Genomic DNA, 16,340 nt, shown 5'->3' with positions numbered 1-16,340 from the left:
AAGAACCCCTTACTCTAAAAGGCGAAGTGCTCCAAACCATCCTTCGGATGTGATTCTGCTATTTGATTGATTCTACTTACCTCATAAGGTATTCTGTACTAATTACTTTTGATTTATACCACCCCAGGGTGTCCTATTACTAACAGTTTACTTTGGCAATTATTCATTCCTTTGCCTATCGTTTTTTTTGATACCTGTGTATTTGATTTTGTCTCTTTCTAGAGAATTTCATCTACTCTACATTTTTGAATGTTTTTGTCTCTCTCTGCATGCTTTGCCAGTGAGTCATGGGCTGGAGGGCTTAATTCTTCTGCGCACAATTTCAAGTTTTTAATATATACCTACAGCTATTTTTAGCTTTTCTGATACGGGTAAGGTGAATTTTTTGGTGTGTGTTGTGTTTTTTTTTTTTTTTCTTTCGATTGATTCATTCATTATTACTGTTTTAATACAGATTATTATTTTCTGTTTGCAATCCTGTTGTTACATTATTATTAAATATTAAGCAACAATATTTACCCTTATATTGAATTATATCTGAAAATGCTTTGTTTTTGATGTACCCATTCAATACAATGATTACAACATATTCCTAGACATGAGTTTTTAGGTCTTATTTTTTACTTTATAGTTGATCAAAGGCCACACTGTATCTCCTGAAGAAGCTTAAGAAAGCGAAACATGTTGAGAAAGTGGTATCAACCTCTGTATCAATTAGTTATCTAATTTGCTTTGTAAACATGTATTAGTGTTTTGTCTCATGTCTGTTCCCTTTTAAGATTCTTCAATAAAAAAATAATTTTTTTATCCTATTAACTTTCACTCTGCTTATCGAGCACCGTTAAAGTCCCGGGGCCCTGTGTATGGCCTCAATGTCCCTTTTCTCTTTACCAAGCTAGGGAGTTTCTTGCTTGACTGGAGAGAAGCATATGGGAGGTCAAAGGAAGTAGTGTTTGTTCCAGGCCAACAGAATGCTGTGCTGATGAGGCCTTGAGTGGAACTGAGTAAAAGGAACCTGCTTCAAATGAAGCTATCATGAGACCCAGGACTCCCATGGAGAAACTCACTGAGGGATATCTTTTTGTTCTCAAGGTCCAAGCATGAGATCTCAGAGAAACAACATTGTTTTCTGGAAGGAAAACTTTTGTGCAGGCTGTCTCTGGAATGAGGCCTAAGTATTCTAGAAAGACAGGAGGGCATACTTTTGAAAAAGTATTACCCAATTCGAAAGCCTTAAGAATCTGAATAGTCTTTTGGACATTTGCAGATAGTTGTAAGGGAGATTAATCCTTCAGTAGAAGGTTGTCTAGGTACTCTGTGACCAGGACGCCTTAAATTCCTAAGAGGGCGATTAGGGGTGCTATCACATTTGCGAATACTCTGTGTGCAGGGGATAGGCCAAATATATGAACATCAGACCAAAAAATTGGAAGGGTTTGTCTTCTACGGCAAAGTGCAGAGAGCACTTATGATGTAGGTAAATGGGGGTATGTAGGTAGGCATCTTAAATGTCTACTGTCTGATGCTATGGTCTCAGAGAAGCAAAAACCAACCTTGTGGATTCCAAGCGAAACTTTGGAACAAGAAAGTACTTGTTCAGGGATTTTAGGTCCTGGATAAGACAAATATCCCCAAATTTGGGTTTGGCACCATAAACAGGTTTGAAGAGAACCGTTGGAACCTGTCCTACAGAGGAACCTGGACCACCATTTCCTGCAGCAAGAGATGGCTCAGGCTATCTGCAAATAGACTATTCTTTGGCAGATGTTGCAAGGTTTCAGAGAAGGAAACAATGAGGGGGAAGACTATTTTGTACACCTTTAAAACCACAAATTGAACCTATAGATCTGGAACATCTGTGACCCAGACAAACTCAAACCGTACCAGACATCTTCCCAGTCAGGAGTGAGGATGCCCCTTCATTGTGGAGGAGACTTTGTGGCAGGCAGACTTGGTAGTATTTGTGTTCCAAGTCTTGCAGCAGACGGAAGGGCTGAATTTTGGCTTTGAAGATGAAGCCCGAGGACAGTGATGGGGGGAGGCTCTTCGTTTTGAGGGGATCCCCCATGGATGAGGGCTTTTTGGAGCCTTCCATTGTGGAAATAGAACCTTTCCTTCCATGACATCCTTTATGAACTTGTCCTCCTTTAAAAGGCATACGAGTGAAGCATCTTTTACAGGCAGCTTCAGCCTCTTCAGAAAGAAGAGCCTTTCTGGAGATGTGCATCGTGATTTGTTCTAGGGCATCAACACAAAAAACTAAGGTGAAAGGCAGTGTTTGTAAGTGTTCCGCCAGAGTTCGTTCCAGGAAGACAAGATCCTGTTAGTTGTTCACTACCCTAGTGCAATTTGATGCAGTTTTACAAACTGCACTAATAGCTTGCTGCAGAGCTGGACCTGCAAGAGCAAAAAGAGTCTTTAAGAGTGTCTCAAATTCTCATTGCCTATTCTTTTTTTTCATGGAAGGGGAATGTCTTTTTAGACTTTACAGATCGATTCGTATCCAACGGGGCTTGGTGAGACGGGGGGAAATCAAGTGTGGCAATGTTACATTAGCAAGTGAACATACAGTGGGGACGGAAAGTATTCAGACCCCCTTAAATTTTTCACTCTTTGTTATCATGCAGCCATTTGCTAAAATCATTTAAGTTCATTTTTTTCCCTTATTAAAGTACACACAGCACCCCATATTGACAGAAAAACACAGAATTGTTGAGATTTTTGCAGATTTATTAAAAAAGAAAAACTGAAATATCACATGGTCCTAAGTATTCAGACCCTTTGCTCAGTATTTAGTAGAAGCACCCTTTTGATCTAATACAGCCATGAGTCTTTTTGGGAAAGATGCAGCAAGTTTTTCACACCTGGATTTGGGGATCCTCTGGCATTCCTCCTTGCAGATCCTCTCCAGTTCTGTCAGGTTGGATGGCAAACGTTGGTGGACAGCCATTTTTAGGTCTCTCCAGAGATGCTCAATTGGGTTTAAGTCAGGACTCTGGCTGGGCCATTCAAGAATAGTCACGGAGTTGTTGTGAAGCCACTCCTTCGTTATTTTAGCTGTGTGCTTAGGGTCTTGCGCTTTCGAGCACTAAACATTGATGGTTGCAATAAAACCGTTCGTTGTTCAGGAAAGTCTGACAGTTGCAGAAATATCTGCCTCGGTCATGTAGACCATTTGTTGCATGCCTGTGATAAAGCTAGAATTGGGTGCAGAGACTGGTGTTAAAATGGGGTCCTGCTTTGGTGCAAGGGAAACATTGTCACTCTGAGTGGTTTGAGCTTTTTTCTTGTTCAATCATTTTTTATTGTAAATATAGCAAAGGTAGGTAGTAATACAAATGTACCTAGTCCGCCCGTGCAGGGACTACGACTAGCAACTTAAAAAAAAACAAAAAAACAAAAAAAAACATGAATGGACATAACAGCAAACAGCATAACATCTCCTTCTCAAACAGGCCGATCTAAATTAAAACATACATACATGTAGTTTTGGGAAAACCCCATAATTGTCAAAGAAGCCAGGATATGTGGGGCCCGAGGCCGCCAGAAAACATCAATTAAAGTCGACCCACGCTTGCCAAGGGAAGAGCAAGGAAAGCATACGTCAACCATGGTTCCCAGATCTTAAGGAATTTAGCGTGCATGCCGTGAAGAATACTAGACTAGACTGATGAGTGAAAAGGCCCGGAATAGGGCAATGCAGCAAAGCACATTTAGCCCCCTTTTGGACATTGAAAAGGAACAGGGAATACAGCAAACCAAACACTCTGGACCAGGTTTGTGTTTTTCCAATCAGCAGAGTGAACGTTTGCTGGAGTTTTTGCCGCAGCTCCCTGGCGTCTGACTTTTGCCACTGCTATAAGTGAGGGTATACCCCTATGGGGTAATCACAAAGTAGGGTTAGGAAATGAGGTTAAGCATAGCCATAGAAGGATTAAAAAATAACCCAGTTGTTGACTGTCCTGCAGTGAAGTCCTTGTAGAAAAAGGGTTTTCAGGGCCTGAGAACCATAGGAATGAATTACACTCAGTGCCAAGTTGAGCTCCCAAGCAGGATCCAGTGCCTGAAGGAACATTACAGGCCTTCCCTACAACATGGGGTCAGGGTACAGTTCCAAGGCATTACTAAGGTTACACCAATTTGTATGCACTGCTTCTCTTGTTATAGTAGAATGTAGTGAAAGTTGATTGAAGAATTTGAAGTAAAATAATAAACTAGTTAGGCACAGAAGAACTTCTTCATAAGGGAGAGGAGATCTATCACCTAAAAAAACACTAGCAAGAGTGGGACAAGATTATAGGCGTACACCCAGCAAAGCTTCATCAGAGTCCAATCACCGGAAGGTGGCAGCTTATAAACCCCAGGGTCTATAAATATCCAATCCCGTGTCTTGTACTGTACGATTAAGATAACAAAAAGAAAAAAAAAAAAAGGAGGAGGAACTGGGTTGGGTGGGTAGGGGAGCTGACTGTAGAGAAAGAGCGTAAGCATAATGCACATAAAGAGTTGTACTGCGTCATCTGATAAAATCGCAATTCTTGGTACAGTATAGTTCTATTATAGGTAAATATTTTACCCTCTGTTTTTGTTCTTCGGTTCGGACATCACTACGAACATTAGCCCAAGGTATGTCATCAGGCCACCAGATAGGTTTACAGCTTTCTTTGCCCCAGCCTGGTTTACCTCGACCCGTAGAATACTTCAGCATCTCTGGAATGAATGCACGCAACTGGGCCTAGAAGCAAAAAAAGATGGAAGTGTAAGATATTAGGAAGAATGCTTATCCTGGTGAACACGAAGTCTCTTTAAAATTAGTTGTATATACTAACTGAATACATTTCAGTTTGCTAAAACACTCTGTATAAGCATTACTGCCATTTTTTTAAAACAAAATACTTTTGACAATTTTTTCAACCTTTGTTGCATCTTAATGCTGCTGGTCTCCTGCAGCCTCTCCTGTCTACATGCATGCACCCTTGATGCATGCCATTTCTTTGGGAAAATTCCCAGATAGTGATAACCCGTGATAATACTTGTGTAACATGTTGAAACAGCTACTTGTTTCCATTACAGTGGTATTTCACCACTGCTGGAGAAAAGTTTCAGCCTGTTTAAGTGGCTGAATTGTCACAGTAATATTTTCTATAAGCAGCCATAAAATATCACCACAATGTGAGGAGAAAAGCCTGGAGATAAAAGAGGGGAAAAAATGCACACAGGTATTCACAGGAGGAAAGATAAGGTCCTAATAGAAACGGTCATAGGCTAATGGTCTCACATACGTGAATTAAAAAAAAAAACCACATAGATAGCCCCATATTATTATAGAACGCCCCTAGACAACAGTAATGTTATCATAACGCTTACAAGGCGCAACTTTTTCTTTTTTTTGAACAATTGCTCTCTATGGTTCAAATCATGTCCCTTAAGTTACTCTGATCTGCATAGATCAACGCAGGCTCAAAGCAAGGCACAATAAATATAATAGTTTTTTGTGCATCCTGTTTACACCATAATGCTGCATTGAGTTGCAACAAAATGCAACTCACTGCATGCCACCACAAAGCGTTGCAACGCAATGCATGGAATTGAATGGTTAATTTGTGACATTTCAAATCATTTTTAAAATGATAATGAATTATGTTAAGTGAATTTTGTGCGGCCCTAGCCTTGCCTTGAGATGGCTGGTGCCAGAAGCACCTGCCACCGCTTTCGCTGCAGACTCCAGGTCACTCAAGCTGGTGAAGTCCCAGCATAAAAGTAAGCCCCCAATAAATGATTCAGGCTGCTTCAAGCCACCAGAAGCCGCTAAGCCCACTGGAAGTCCCCTTCTGCCTGAAGTGACAACAGCTGTCCTCCGAGCACGACAAGCAAGGGTTCCCTTCCTCAGGGAAACAAGACACCTGACAGTATTGACTCTCCCTGGGCACTGAAGAGAGAGTGGATCCCTGGGATCATGCTCCATCCGTCAGACTGAATGCTGCGGTGGGACATGTATACTCCAGTACAGCACCTGAGAGCAGCACCTCCTCGGTTTCTCTGCAGTGTCTCCACATTAGGCTGCAAGAAACGCTAAAAACGGATGAGTCTGACTGGAAGCAGCCTTTAAAAGACCATATGATGCAGTGCTTCCTGGGAAAAGGGGAGGAGCTTCTCTCAAGGTGCTGCACTGAAAGACTTTGTGAAAAACGGTTGCTTGTACCGTGCACCTTTGCACAAAAAAAACAACAACATTCCTATAGATAATAATGAATTTCCACCTGTGGGTCAAGGGAGGAGAAAACGAGGAGGTACATGCTGAAAAGCGCCCTAGTGGATGCTTTACAGCACAAGCAATCCTGCAGTCATGTCTGATTTGTCCTGGTGTTTCACCAAAAAAAAAGGTTTTATCACCAAGTATGACTTGGTGATAAATATAGGGGGGGGCACCTTTATGCCTTTTACCTTAAACAGGTACATTCCCAATGCTTTGTGTGTACTTATCACCAAGAATTTGCAGTGAAGAGAAGAAATTGGATGTTCTCGGTTTTTAAACTCCTAACTGATTTATCACTGGTCTATTAAACACCTCACTAGGGACTTATCACGTTAACAAATGCTGAAATGTCTTATCACCGATTTTCGCCACTTATTAAATGTACACCACAATATTTTATTTTTGCAGCCATGTCATGTCTGAAGATTGCAAGGCCTGTGCTTGCAATTATTATGCCCCTCTACCCTGCCTCTTGCTGGCCTGAACATCATTCCAGCTTACCATCAAGTAGTATACCAGCAGGTTGGTTGTAAAATTTAGATGCGCTCTGCCTGCTATCCCTTTTCAGCAGCTTTGACATCTCTAATTATTACACACAAATATTAATCATTTTGTAATCTATCTTTATAGATGGTATTTTAAAAAACATTATGAAAAAAGTAAAGGGGCTGTGAGAACAAGGCATTTGACCTAGCCACAAAATATTGCCTTATAACACAAACCCAGTCATATTTACGAGCACTAATACCATTCCATGTTATATACAAGCCTACCAGATGCACATTATTCCCTGGTTTAGGCTGGTGTAACCTTGCTCCCTAAGGTAACTGAGGAAATGCAAGACTGTGGAAAGATTGCACAACAGCATCATCTGGTACATAGCATATGTGCACATTTGATATTTTTATTTGCTTCTCATATTTAAAAGTTGTGGATTTTATGCACAATGGTGTTCAAATACAAACTGCAAAAAATGGCCAGCGGCATATATATATATCACACACACACACACACACATACATATATTTACTGAATTTTAATCAATGTTCACTTTTGGTGGTGTATGGATTGTACTGCAATTTTTTTTTCACACTTGCATGTATGTATGTATGAATGGTGTGCAACAAGATTATATACTCAGTACACCAATAACCACATACTCAAGAACTGAAATATACCTTATAAACACTAAAAGTATAAATTTACATGCGATAGGCAATGCAAACAGAGAAACAAGAAAATTAACATGATATATAATGTATAATATAGACTAACATTATAAATAATATGCATTATAAACTAGGGATGCACCAAATGGGTTTTTTGGTGCTGAAACTGATACCGAAAATAAATCTTCCTTGATCCTGAAAACCGAAACAGCACCGACACCGAAAGTGACTATTTTTAAAAATATTTTTATACAGGAGATTGTCAGTGACAGCAGACACATTACAGGAGATGGTCAGAGACTGGGGACATGGTACAGGAGATGGTCAGGGACTAGGGACATGGTACAGGAGATTGTCAGTGACTGCAGACACATAACAGGAGATGGTCAGAGACTGGGGACATGGTACAGCAGATGGTCAGAGACTGCAGACATGGTAGAGGAGATGGTCAGAGACTGGGGGCACGGTACAGGAGATGGTCAGAGACTGGGGACACGGTACAACAGATGGTCAGAGACTGCGGACATGGTAGAGGAGATGGTCAAAGACTGCAGACATGGTAGAGGAGATGGTCAGATGTTTGCCCCTCAGATGCAGCCCACATGTGCCCATAAGATGCAGTCTCACCTGTGCCCGTCATGTAGCCTGCCAGTGCCCGAATCAGAGCGGCGATCTCCATGTGTCACGGAGGTGCATTTGAATTGCCCGGGTCGCAGTAACGATGTCCCACCTCCTGTAATCACGTCACACTGATTCAATGTCCCACCATTGGATCAGTGTGCCTTCTGTCACAGGAGGCGGGACATTGTTACTGTGGTCTGTGTAGTTAAGCTCCGTGACACAACGGAGATTGCGGCGTGGAGGGAGGGGAGGGGAGGAGGAGAAGAGAGGAGAGGACTGCAGCGCGCCGCGCCAGAAGGACACCCCCGTAATGGGCAGCACCGGGGGACAGGGCCCCACCCCCATTTTTGGCGAGATTTCCTTTTAGGCATTTTGCCGAAAAGGCCATTCTTGGCCGTTATGTTTCGGCGGCCAAAAATTTGGTGCATCACTACTATAAACACCATCTGTGGTTTATAAAAAGAAAGTATGTCAGTCAACAGTTTGATATTCAAGTTTTTAAAATGAATTATGAAGCAACTAACAAAGTTTCAAAGGAGTCAAATTGTTAGTGCCTGAATTACTGATGCATTGGTTTAAAACAAAAAACAAAAAAACTGCAACATGGTGATTTTTATAGGGAATACAAACAATTTCAAAATAAGTTCTGCATGCAAGAAACCGCACTGGCAAAGAGGATAGTGGATGCAAGTCAATGCTTACCATTAAGGATGAGCTTAGGCATGTTCGTAACTCCACGTGCTCGCGCCCGCCAGGAAGCTGACACTACGCAGCGATAATCACAGGCAGTGAGATATTTCCCGATCAGCGGCTGCACAGAAAGGGAAATGTTTTACTACCTTGTGGAGTGTCAGCTTCCTGGCAGGCACGAGGAGTGGCGAACACACCTGAGCTCATCCTTACTCATCATCATGCATAAACACCTAAAAGATCGGTGCTCAATACCAAAATTAGTACAGAATTGAATGAGCACCTCTCTGACCCAGCCTCTACAAAAAGTACAGTTGTGCTCAAAAGTTTGCATACCCTTGCAGAAATTGTGAAATTTTGTCATTAATATTGAAAATATGACTGATCATGCCAAAAAAACGTCTTATATTTATTTAAGGATAGCAATCACATGAAGCCATTATCACAGTTTTTTGGATCCTTTTTAAATCATAACAACAGAAATCACCCAAATGGCCCTGATAAAAAGTTTACATACCCTGGAATGTTTGGCCTTGGTACAGACACAGAAGGTGGCACACACAGGTTAAAATGGCAATTAAAAGGTTAATTTTCCACATTTGTGGCTTTTTAAATCACAATTACTGTGTGAATAAATAGTCAAGTTAGTTTGTTAACTCTCACATGGATGCACTAAGCAGGCTAGACACTGAGCCATGAGGAGGTAGAACAGTCAAAAGACCTGCGTAACAAGATAATGAGTCTTTACAAAGATGGAAACGGATATAAAAAGATATCCAAAGCCTTGAATGTGCCAGTCAGTACTGTTCAATCACTTAATAAGAAGTGCATAATTAGGGAATCTCTTGATATCAAGCCAAGGTCAGGTAGATCAAGAAAGATTTCAGCCACAACTGTCACAGGAACTGTTCGTGATACAAACCCAAAGGTGACCCCAGGAGAAATACAGGCTGCTCTGAAAAAATATGGTGTGGTTGTTTTTAAGGCGCACATAACGATGGTACTTGAACAAAAAAAAGCTGCATGGTCAAGTTGCCAGAAAGAAGCCTTTACTGTACAAGTTCCACAAAAAACTCTGGTTACAATACCTTGACATGCCTCATTGGCTTTTTTGTGGCATTGGCACCTGTTCCTGACCAGCCGCCGCAGTTGTACTGCGGCAGAATGGCACAGGCAGGTGAATCGCCATTATGGTACGTCGAGCGCGCGCACCCCCGCCGATCAGATTCGATCAGGAACCGATCAATCCTCAGGCCCAGGCCATTGAAATCTGGCCTGGACCTGGTGATCGCTCCTGACGAATGATATCCTTCCCGTCTGTGTAACTGTAAACACTGACAGGGGAAGTGATGTCATCTCCCTCGTGTTGGTCTTTTCCTTTCCAGACCGAGAGGAGAGAGCATCAGAAAAGTGAGTTGCACAACACTACACTGACACCAGGTCACGTAGGCACATAATTCACCCCCGATCACCACCTGTCACATAGTACAGCAATCAGATTAGGGTGTCTACTTTCCAAAATGGGGGGGGGGGGGGGTTGTACTGCCCTGCCATTTTAGCACCTCAAGAAATGAGATAGGCAGCCAAACTAAAAGCTGCGTAAATTCCAGAAAATGTACCCTAGTTTGTAGATGCTATAACTTTTGCGCAAACCAATAAATATACGCTTATTGACTTTTTTTTTTTACCAAAGACATGTGGCTGAATACATTTTGGCCTAAATGTATGACTAAAATTGAGTTTAATGGATTTTTCTTCTAACAAAAAGTAGAAAACAATTTTTTTCAAAATTTTAGGTCCTTTTCCGTTTATATCGCAAAAAAAAAAAAAAAAAAAAAAAAAATCGCAGAGGCAATCAAATACCATTAAAAGAAAGCTCTATTTGTGGGAAAAAAAGGACGCAAATTTTGTTTGGGTACAACATTGCATGACCGTGCAATTACCAGTTAAAGCAGCGCAGTGCCAAATTGTAAACAGTGCTCTGGTCTTTGACCAGCCAAATGGTCCGGGGCTGAAGTAGTTAAAAAAAAACACGCCGTCTTTTTGGAGAGCAGCCTGTATTTCTCCTGCAGTTACCTGTGGGTTTTTCTTTATATTCTGAGCAATTCTTCCACCAATTGTGGCTGCAATGTTTCTTGGTATACCTGACCTTGGCTTGGTATCAAAAGAGCCCCTAATTTTCCACTTCTTAATAAGTAATTCAATAGTACTGACTGGCATATTCAAGGCTTTGGATATCTTTTCATATCCTTTTCCGTCTTTGTAAAGTTTCATTACCTTGTTACGCAGGTATTTTGACTGTTCTTTTCTACCACCTCATGGCTCAGTGTCTAGCCTGCTTAGTGCATCCATGTAAGAGCTAACAAACTCATTGACTATTTAGACACAGACACTAATTGTGATTTAAAATGCCACAAATGTTGGGAATTAACCTTTAATTGCCATTTTAACCTGTGTGCCACCTTCTGCATCTGTACCAAGGCCAAACATTCCGGGGTATGTAAACTTTATCAGGGCCATTTGGGCGATTTCCGTTATGATTTAAAAAGGATCCAAAAACTATGTGTTAATGGCTTCATGCGATTGCTATCCTAAGGCATGATCAGTCATTTTCAATATTAATGCCAAAATTTCACAATTTCTGCCAGGGTATGCAAACTTTTGAGCACGACTGTACATTGTGAGTATCCTAGAATTAGAATGAATGCCAGAGCTGCCTTTTGGAAGCACAAAGCTGCAATATAAAGAGCATATATGCAAAACACAAAAAGATTGCCAGCAACTCACTAGGGTATAAACGTTGCAAAGCGCAATGTATGAGAGCAAGCACAGCGTCCCTTAAAGTCGCTGACCAGTCCAGGTGTGATCCAGGTAATCAAAGAGTTAAACACAAAAAGAACACAGTGGGGAAGTACCTCACCTAAAAGAGGTTACTAAGGACCATGCAGCTTAAGATAAGGGAACTTTAATACAAAATTACAAATAGTAATGCAAAAAACTGGGTAAAAAATTCCCACCACCTCAGCCAAGAGAGTTAAAAAAGACAACGTTGTCTAATCAAAATGCAGCTGCAACATTCAGAACCGCTCACAAACACATCACAATTATAGCCCCTCAACTCCAGGCTTTTTTAAAAAAAAAAAGGTCCATCCCTGCAACTTGCAGGTCTGGCTGCAATACTCACCTCCTCTCTAATGCTCTCAACCACAGTAAATCCATTTCACCATAAAAACTCTACAGTCTATTGAGTTGAATGATGCCCAACGTGATTCAACTTGGAAGACTGAGGACATACTGTGAGTACAGGGTGTCAAGGATTCCCCTCCAAAGAGCATTACCATGGACCGAGCACTTACAGAGTAATGATACAGAGCCTAGGGCTGGAGGGGAAGGTGGTGACCATGTGTGTCAAATGATCAGCCCAAAGACATCTGAAGAAGGTTATTAATGGCTTGCTGCCCGCCCACCCTCAAATGATGGAGGAGCGGTGCGGCTCTCGTTCTGGAACGACGTCATATGACGTCGCCCCAGAATGGCCACTCTTGTGTGCAGCGATCGCGGCTGCGCCGTGTTACTAGGACATAGCACGACCCTGATCTCTGTAAAGAGTCGATCATGCGGCTTTTTAACCGAGTGATCGCCTGTGTCCAATCACAGCTGGTCACATGTAAACATGGAAATGCCAGTGATTGGCTCTCATCGCCTCACACTGACAGTGTGTGGGGTGAGGAGAGCCGACCAGCGGCATCTCCTCGCAGGGAACACCAAGACATGTAATCAGGGTACTGATCATCAGTGCCCAGATTACAGTAAAACCCCCCAGTGCCACCAATCAGTGCCTATCAGTGATGCCAGTCACTGCTGCCTTTCAGTGTCCATCAGTGCATGCCTCATCAATGCAGCCCATCAGTGCCCATCAGTGCAGCCTCATCAGCGCCCATCAGTGCAGCCTCATCAGTGAAGGAAAAAAAAAAATTACTTATTTACAAAATTTACTAACAGAAACTAAGAAAAACTTTTTTTTTTTTTTTTTTTAAATTTTTCATCTTTTTTGTAAAAAATAAAAAAACCAAGCAGTGATTAAATACCACCAAAAGAAAGCTCCATTTGTATGAAGAAAATGGTAAAAAATGAATTTGGGTACAGTGTTGCTTGACCAGGCAATTGTCATTCAAAGTGCGCTGAAAGCTGAAACTTGGCCTAGGCAGGAAGGGGGTGAAAGTGCCCTGTAGGCAAGTAGTTAAAAAACAAAAAACATAAAATGCACAGGAAGGGGGAGAGGGGCTGCAGGGGAGGTGGTTCCTGGATTTGGACCTTAACTTGTATACACCAATCCTTTTGATTAGTCACGTTGCATCCAGAACCTACACATAAATCTATTTTTCTGTTGTTAATATTGTATGTGCTTTTATATTTTACACATCATGTACATATAATATCCCCCCACTTATAACCTAGCCAATAATTACAGATTACCCTTATTGATACCACCACACTAAGATTGCAAAGTAGCAATTACTGGGCCTCTGTAGTTCACAGTCTTCTTGTTAACTACAACCCCTGGAGACATGATCAGCAGCAGAAGCAGTCATACTAAAGCCTGTTCACCTGTAAAAAAAACTCTAATTAATAGGATGGACAATTCACAGATCAGTAAGTAGGGAAATATGTAGTGTGCAAATACAAAAATTACCGTATTCTACGCACAAACACACTTTACAGCACACAACATTCTCTAAACAAACTGCTGCTCTTAAAGAAAAAGAGGGGGAAATGGCTAATGTGCCATCAGAGTAAGCAGACTGGATATGGTCCGGGTCACATCTGACCAGTTATTTCTGATATTAAAAGCAATGGAATAAGCATGTGGTGTTAATATCACACCCCCGTTTTTACCAGTTTAAAATCCCAAACTAAACTGCACTTCGAGGGACAGGTGTACACATTAGGCATGAATATTCAACTCAACCTGAGACTGTCAATTTCCCTCCTACCTAATGTAAAGCAGACTCACAAAATACCCAGAGTTTTTGCACTTTCCAGGCATCTAACCCCTATGCAAGTCTCTACTTCCAGGTTATGATATTCTGCAATTTCTCCTGCATGCACTAATGCCTGAAGAGGATATTTTAAGCACACCAGTGGTTGAATTATATGATTTTGAAAGCAGGTAAAAGTATGATCTAGTCAGTGCTTTCAGTCTTTAAAACTATACAACACAAGTATACCATATTCATAGGAAAAACATTCCAGGGGTTAATAATGTAAACGTTCTAATGTTTTAGGCATACAAACACATTGGATTTACAAGCCCGTGACACCCTGACAGCTTTGTCTCCCTTAAGACAAAAACAGAAAATAGAGCAATTAAGGTTGTGTCACCTACAGCCAGAATAGCGAACTGCACACCTGAGCTCAGCTTCACTTGTCCCTTTTAATGAATCTCACTGATGAAAGGTTACTGGCAGCTCTAAAGTTGCTGAGTAATCCCAAAGGAAATTACACTCCACTTCAACCCATTCATGGTTTATTTAATCCAGGCTGCACTGAAAAAATCAAAATGTAATACTGCTAATCTCAATTCAGAAGCCAACGGTAGAATTCATCACACTGGCAGGCAATACAGAATACAAACTACAGGTCTGCGTATGGCCCATTATTGTTTTATCAGGAAATACCATCACAAAGGCTTAGGAACTAAAGCTGTTAAAGCAGAACTTTACCCATAATAACTTGATAAAGAATATTGTTCTTTTGCAAGCAACATACATTCTACATTATTAATTATGCTACCAGAATTAATGAGTGCTGTAAATTGCCTTCAGCGTTCTTACGGTTTATTCTTGCTGAAGGCTGCCATTTTGCTGAAACCCAGAGCCCCTGTACAGCAGTAAAGCTTTAGGCTGTCAGCAGCTCGGCCTCTACAAATTCAGCACAGTGCCTACAAATGGAGAGCAACGGAACATGTGCAGAGCAGGGTGAGAGCGTATTACTAGACTTTAAACACTATAGGCACTTATTTCTAATGTTTTACATAGTCATTACTGCAAAAGAGGCCAGCCTGAAGACCTCTAGCAGGACTTCATTTTCTGACTGGGGTTCAACTTTAAGGGCAGGTTACACAAATGATAACTGAAATAGTAGATTTTCCACAAACGAGGGTTTAAATAAGAAGAAAGCCAGAAAGTAATATCTTCCTTTCTGTCACATGGCAATAACCATCTCAGACTAAATTCCTTATTTTTTTTTTTTTACCCATTACTACCTTCAGTGAAGTTGAAGTGAAACTACTTAATAGTTACCCTAGGCCCCTCTAGGCCATTTGATGTGGCCCTCGCACCTCTCCTGCAGCTGCGGAACCCCCTCATCTCCCCCCCCCCCCCAGCTCATCAGTCGACAGCAGAGAGGGCGACAGGGCTCCTCCCACAGATTCTGTGCCTCTTTGTGCAGCCACAGCACCCCTTGTCTCCGCCTCCCCGGTCTCATCATGAAGCAGACTCTTGCCACCCTTGGGTCCTCCTCTAGAGCCTGCACTTTCTGCTTCCCAGCTTCTTCCTGGCAGCAGCACAGGGTAAGGGGGGTGCACTGTGATGTAAGGGAGGGCAGGGGACTCGACTTCTGATGGTGGGGAGGGCTTGCTCTGGACATCCAGTCTTAGGCCCGGTTCCCACTGATGCGTTGTGAATTTAGCGTGATTTTGACCCGACTGCGTTACAAATCTTCTTTGCGAATTCATTACGTGTTTGTTGCGAATTTACTGTGATTCTACTGGAATGAGTTGTCATTTTGGGAGGTGACTGCGATTTTTGTCTGGCCAATGGAACCCAAACTTCCTGTTCTCGTTCTGGTTTTTGTGGAGTGTGTGCAGAGTGTGGAGGAGGAATTTGCACATATGTGAACCATCAATGCGATTCAAGACCAATTTACATCGATGTCTATGGAGACTAAATTCGCAACGCAGTAAACTCGCACAAGACCCTTTTTATCGCATCACATTCGGGGAGGAATTGCAACGCATGTATGTGAATGACCATCATTGAAAACAATGACTTTAGGGATGACATGCGAATTTAAAGGGTTTTTGACGCATCGCATTCGTTATGAACTCGCATCAGTGTGAACCGGGCCTTACAGATACAACTGGCCCTTTGAGAGCAACAATAATGCTGATGTGGCCAGCGCTGAAAAGGAGTTTGACACCCCTGCCTTAAGCCAATACTTATGCAAAAGCATTTAATCTGCCTATGAATCAGCTATTGGCTGCAACGACAAACCCACTACTTTTTATGTGGCTTGACAAAATGGCATGCTTTTACATGATGCTATAAGTAAACACAAACCACCAGAATCCTCTTTGAGCTGCTGAACTACTATTCTGATAATGGCACTTTCAATTACTTTTAAAGAGTGGCAATTTTTTTGCATTTACATCTTATGAGGTGCACACTGTATTCATGTGTGTTAAGCAACACAGGAGGGAATGGTATTCTGGTAAGAATGGCCAAGTGTTTTGAAATGACAGAGCTGTTATGGACAGAGAATAAATTAAATAATTCTTTCAGTTGCCATGGAGCAGTGCATTTCCTCACTGTACAGAAGTAAAA

At 41.7% G+C, this 16,340-nt stretch overlaps 1 protein-coding gene across 5 annotated transcripts in view; it reads right to left on the bottom strand.

Moving 5' to 3' along the window:
* The window catches only part of NRF1 (nuclear respiratory factor 1), a 123,606-nt gene that overhangs the window by 45,720 nt on the left and 61,546 nt on the right, over window positions 1-16,340 (bottom strand). For all 5 annotated transcript variants that reach the window (XM_073619355.1, XM_073619351.1, XM_073619356.1 and 2 more), the window contains exon 6: window positions 4,577-4,735. In XM_073619355.1, the coding sequence (XP_073475456.1) occupies window positions 4,577-4,735 (159 nt within the window). The remainder of the gene's footprint in view (window positions 1-4,576; window positions 4,736-16,340) is intronic.

The sequence above is a fragment of the Aquarana catesbeiana genome, linkage group LG03, assembly GCF_042186555.1.
Source record: "Aquarana catesbeiana isolate 2022-GZ linkage group LG03, ASM4218655v1, whole genome shotgun sequence".
NCBI lineage: Eukaryota > Metazoa > Chordata > Amphibia > Anura > Ranidae > Aquarana > Aquarana catesbeiana.
Note: the sequence above shows the minus strand (reverse complement) of the source record. Positions and strands in the feature narration are given on the sequence as shown.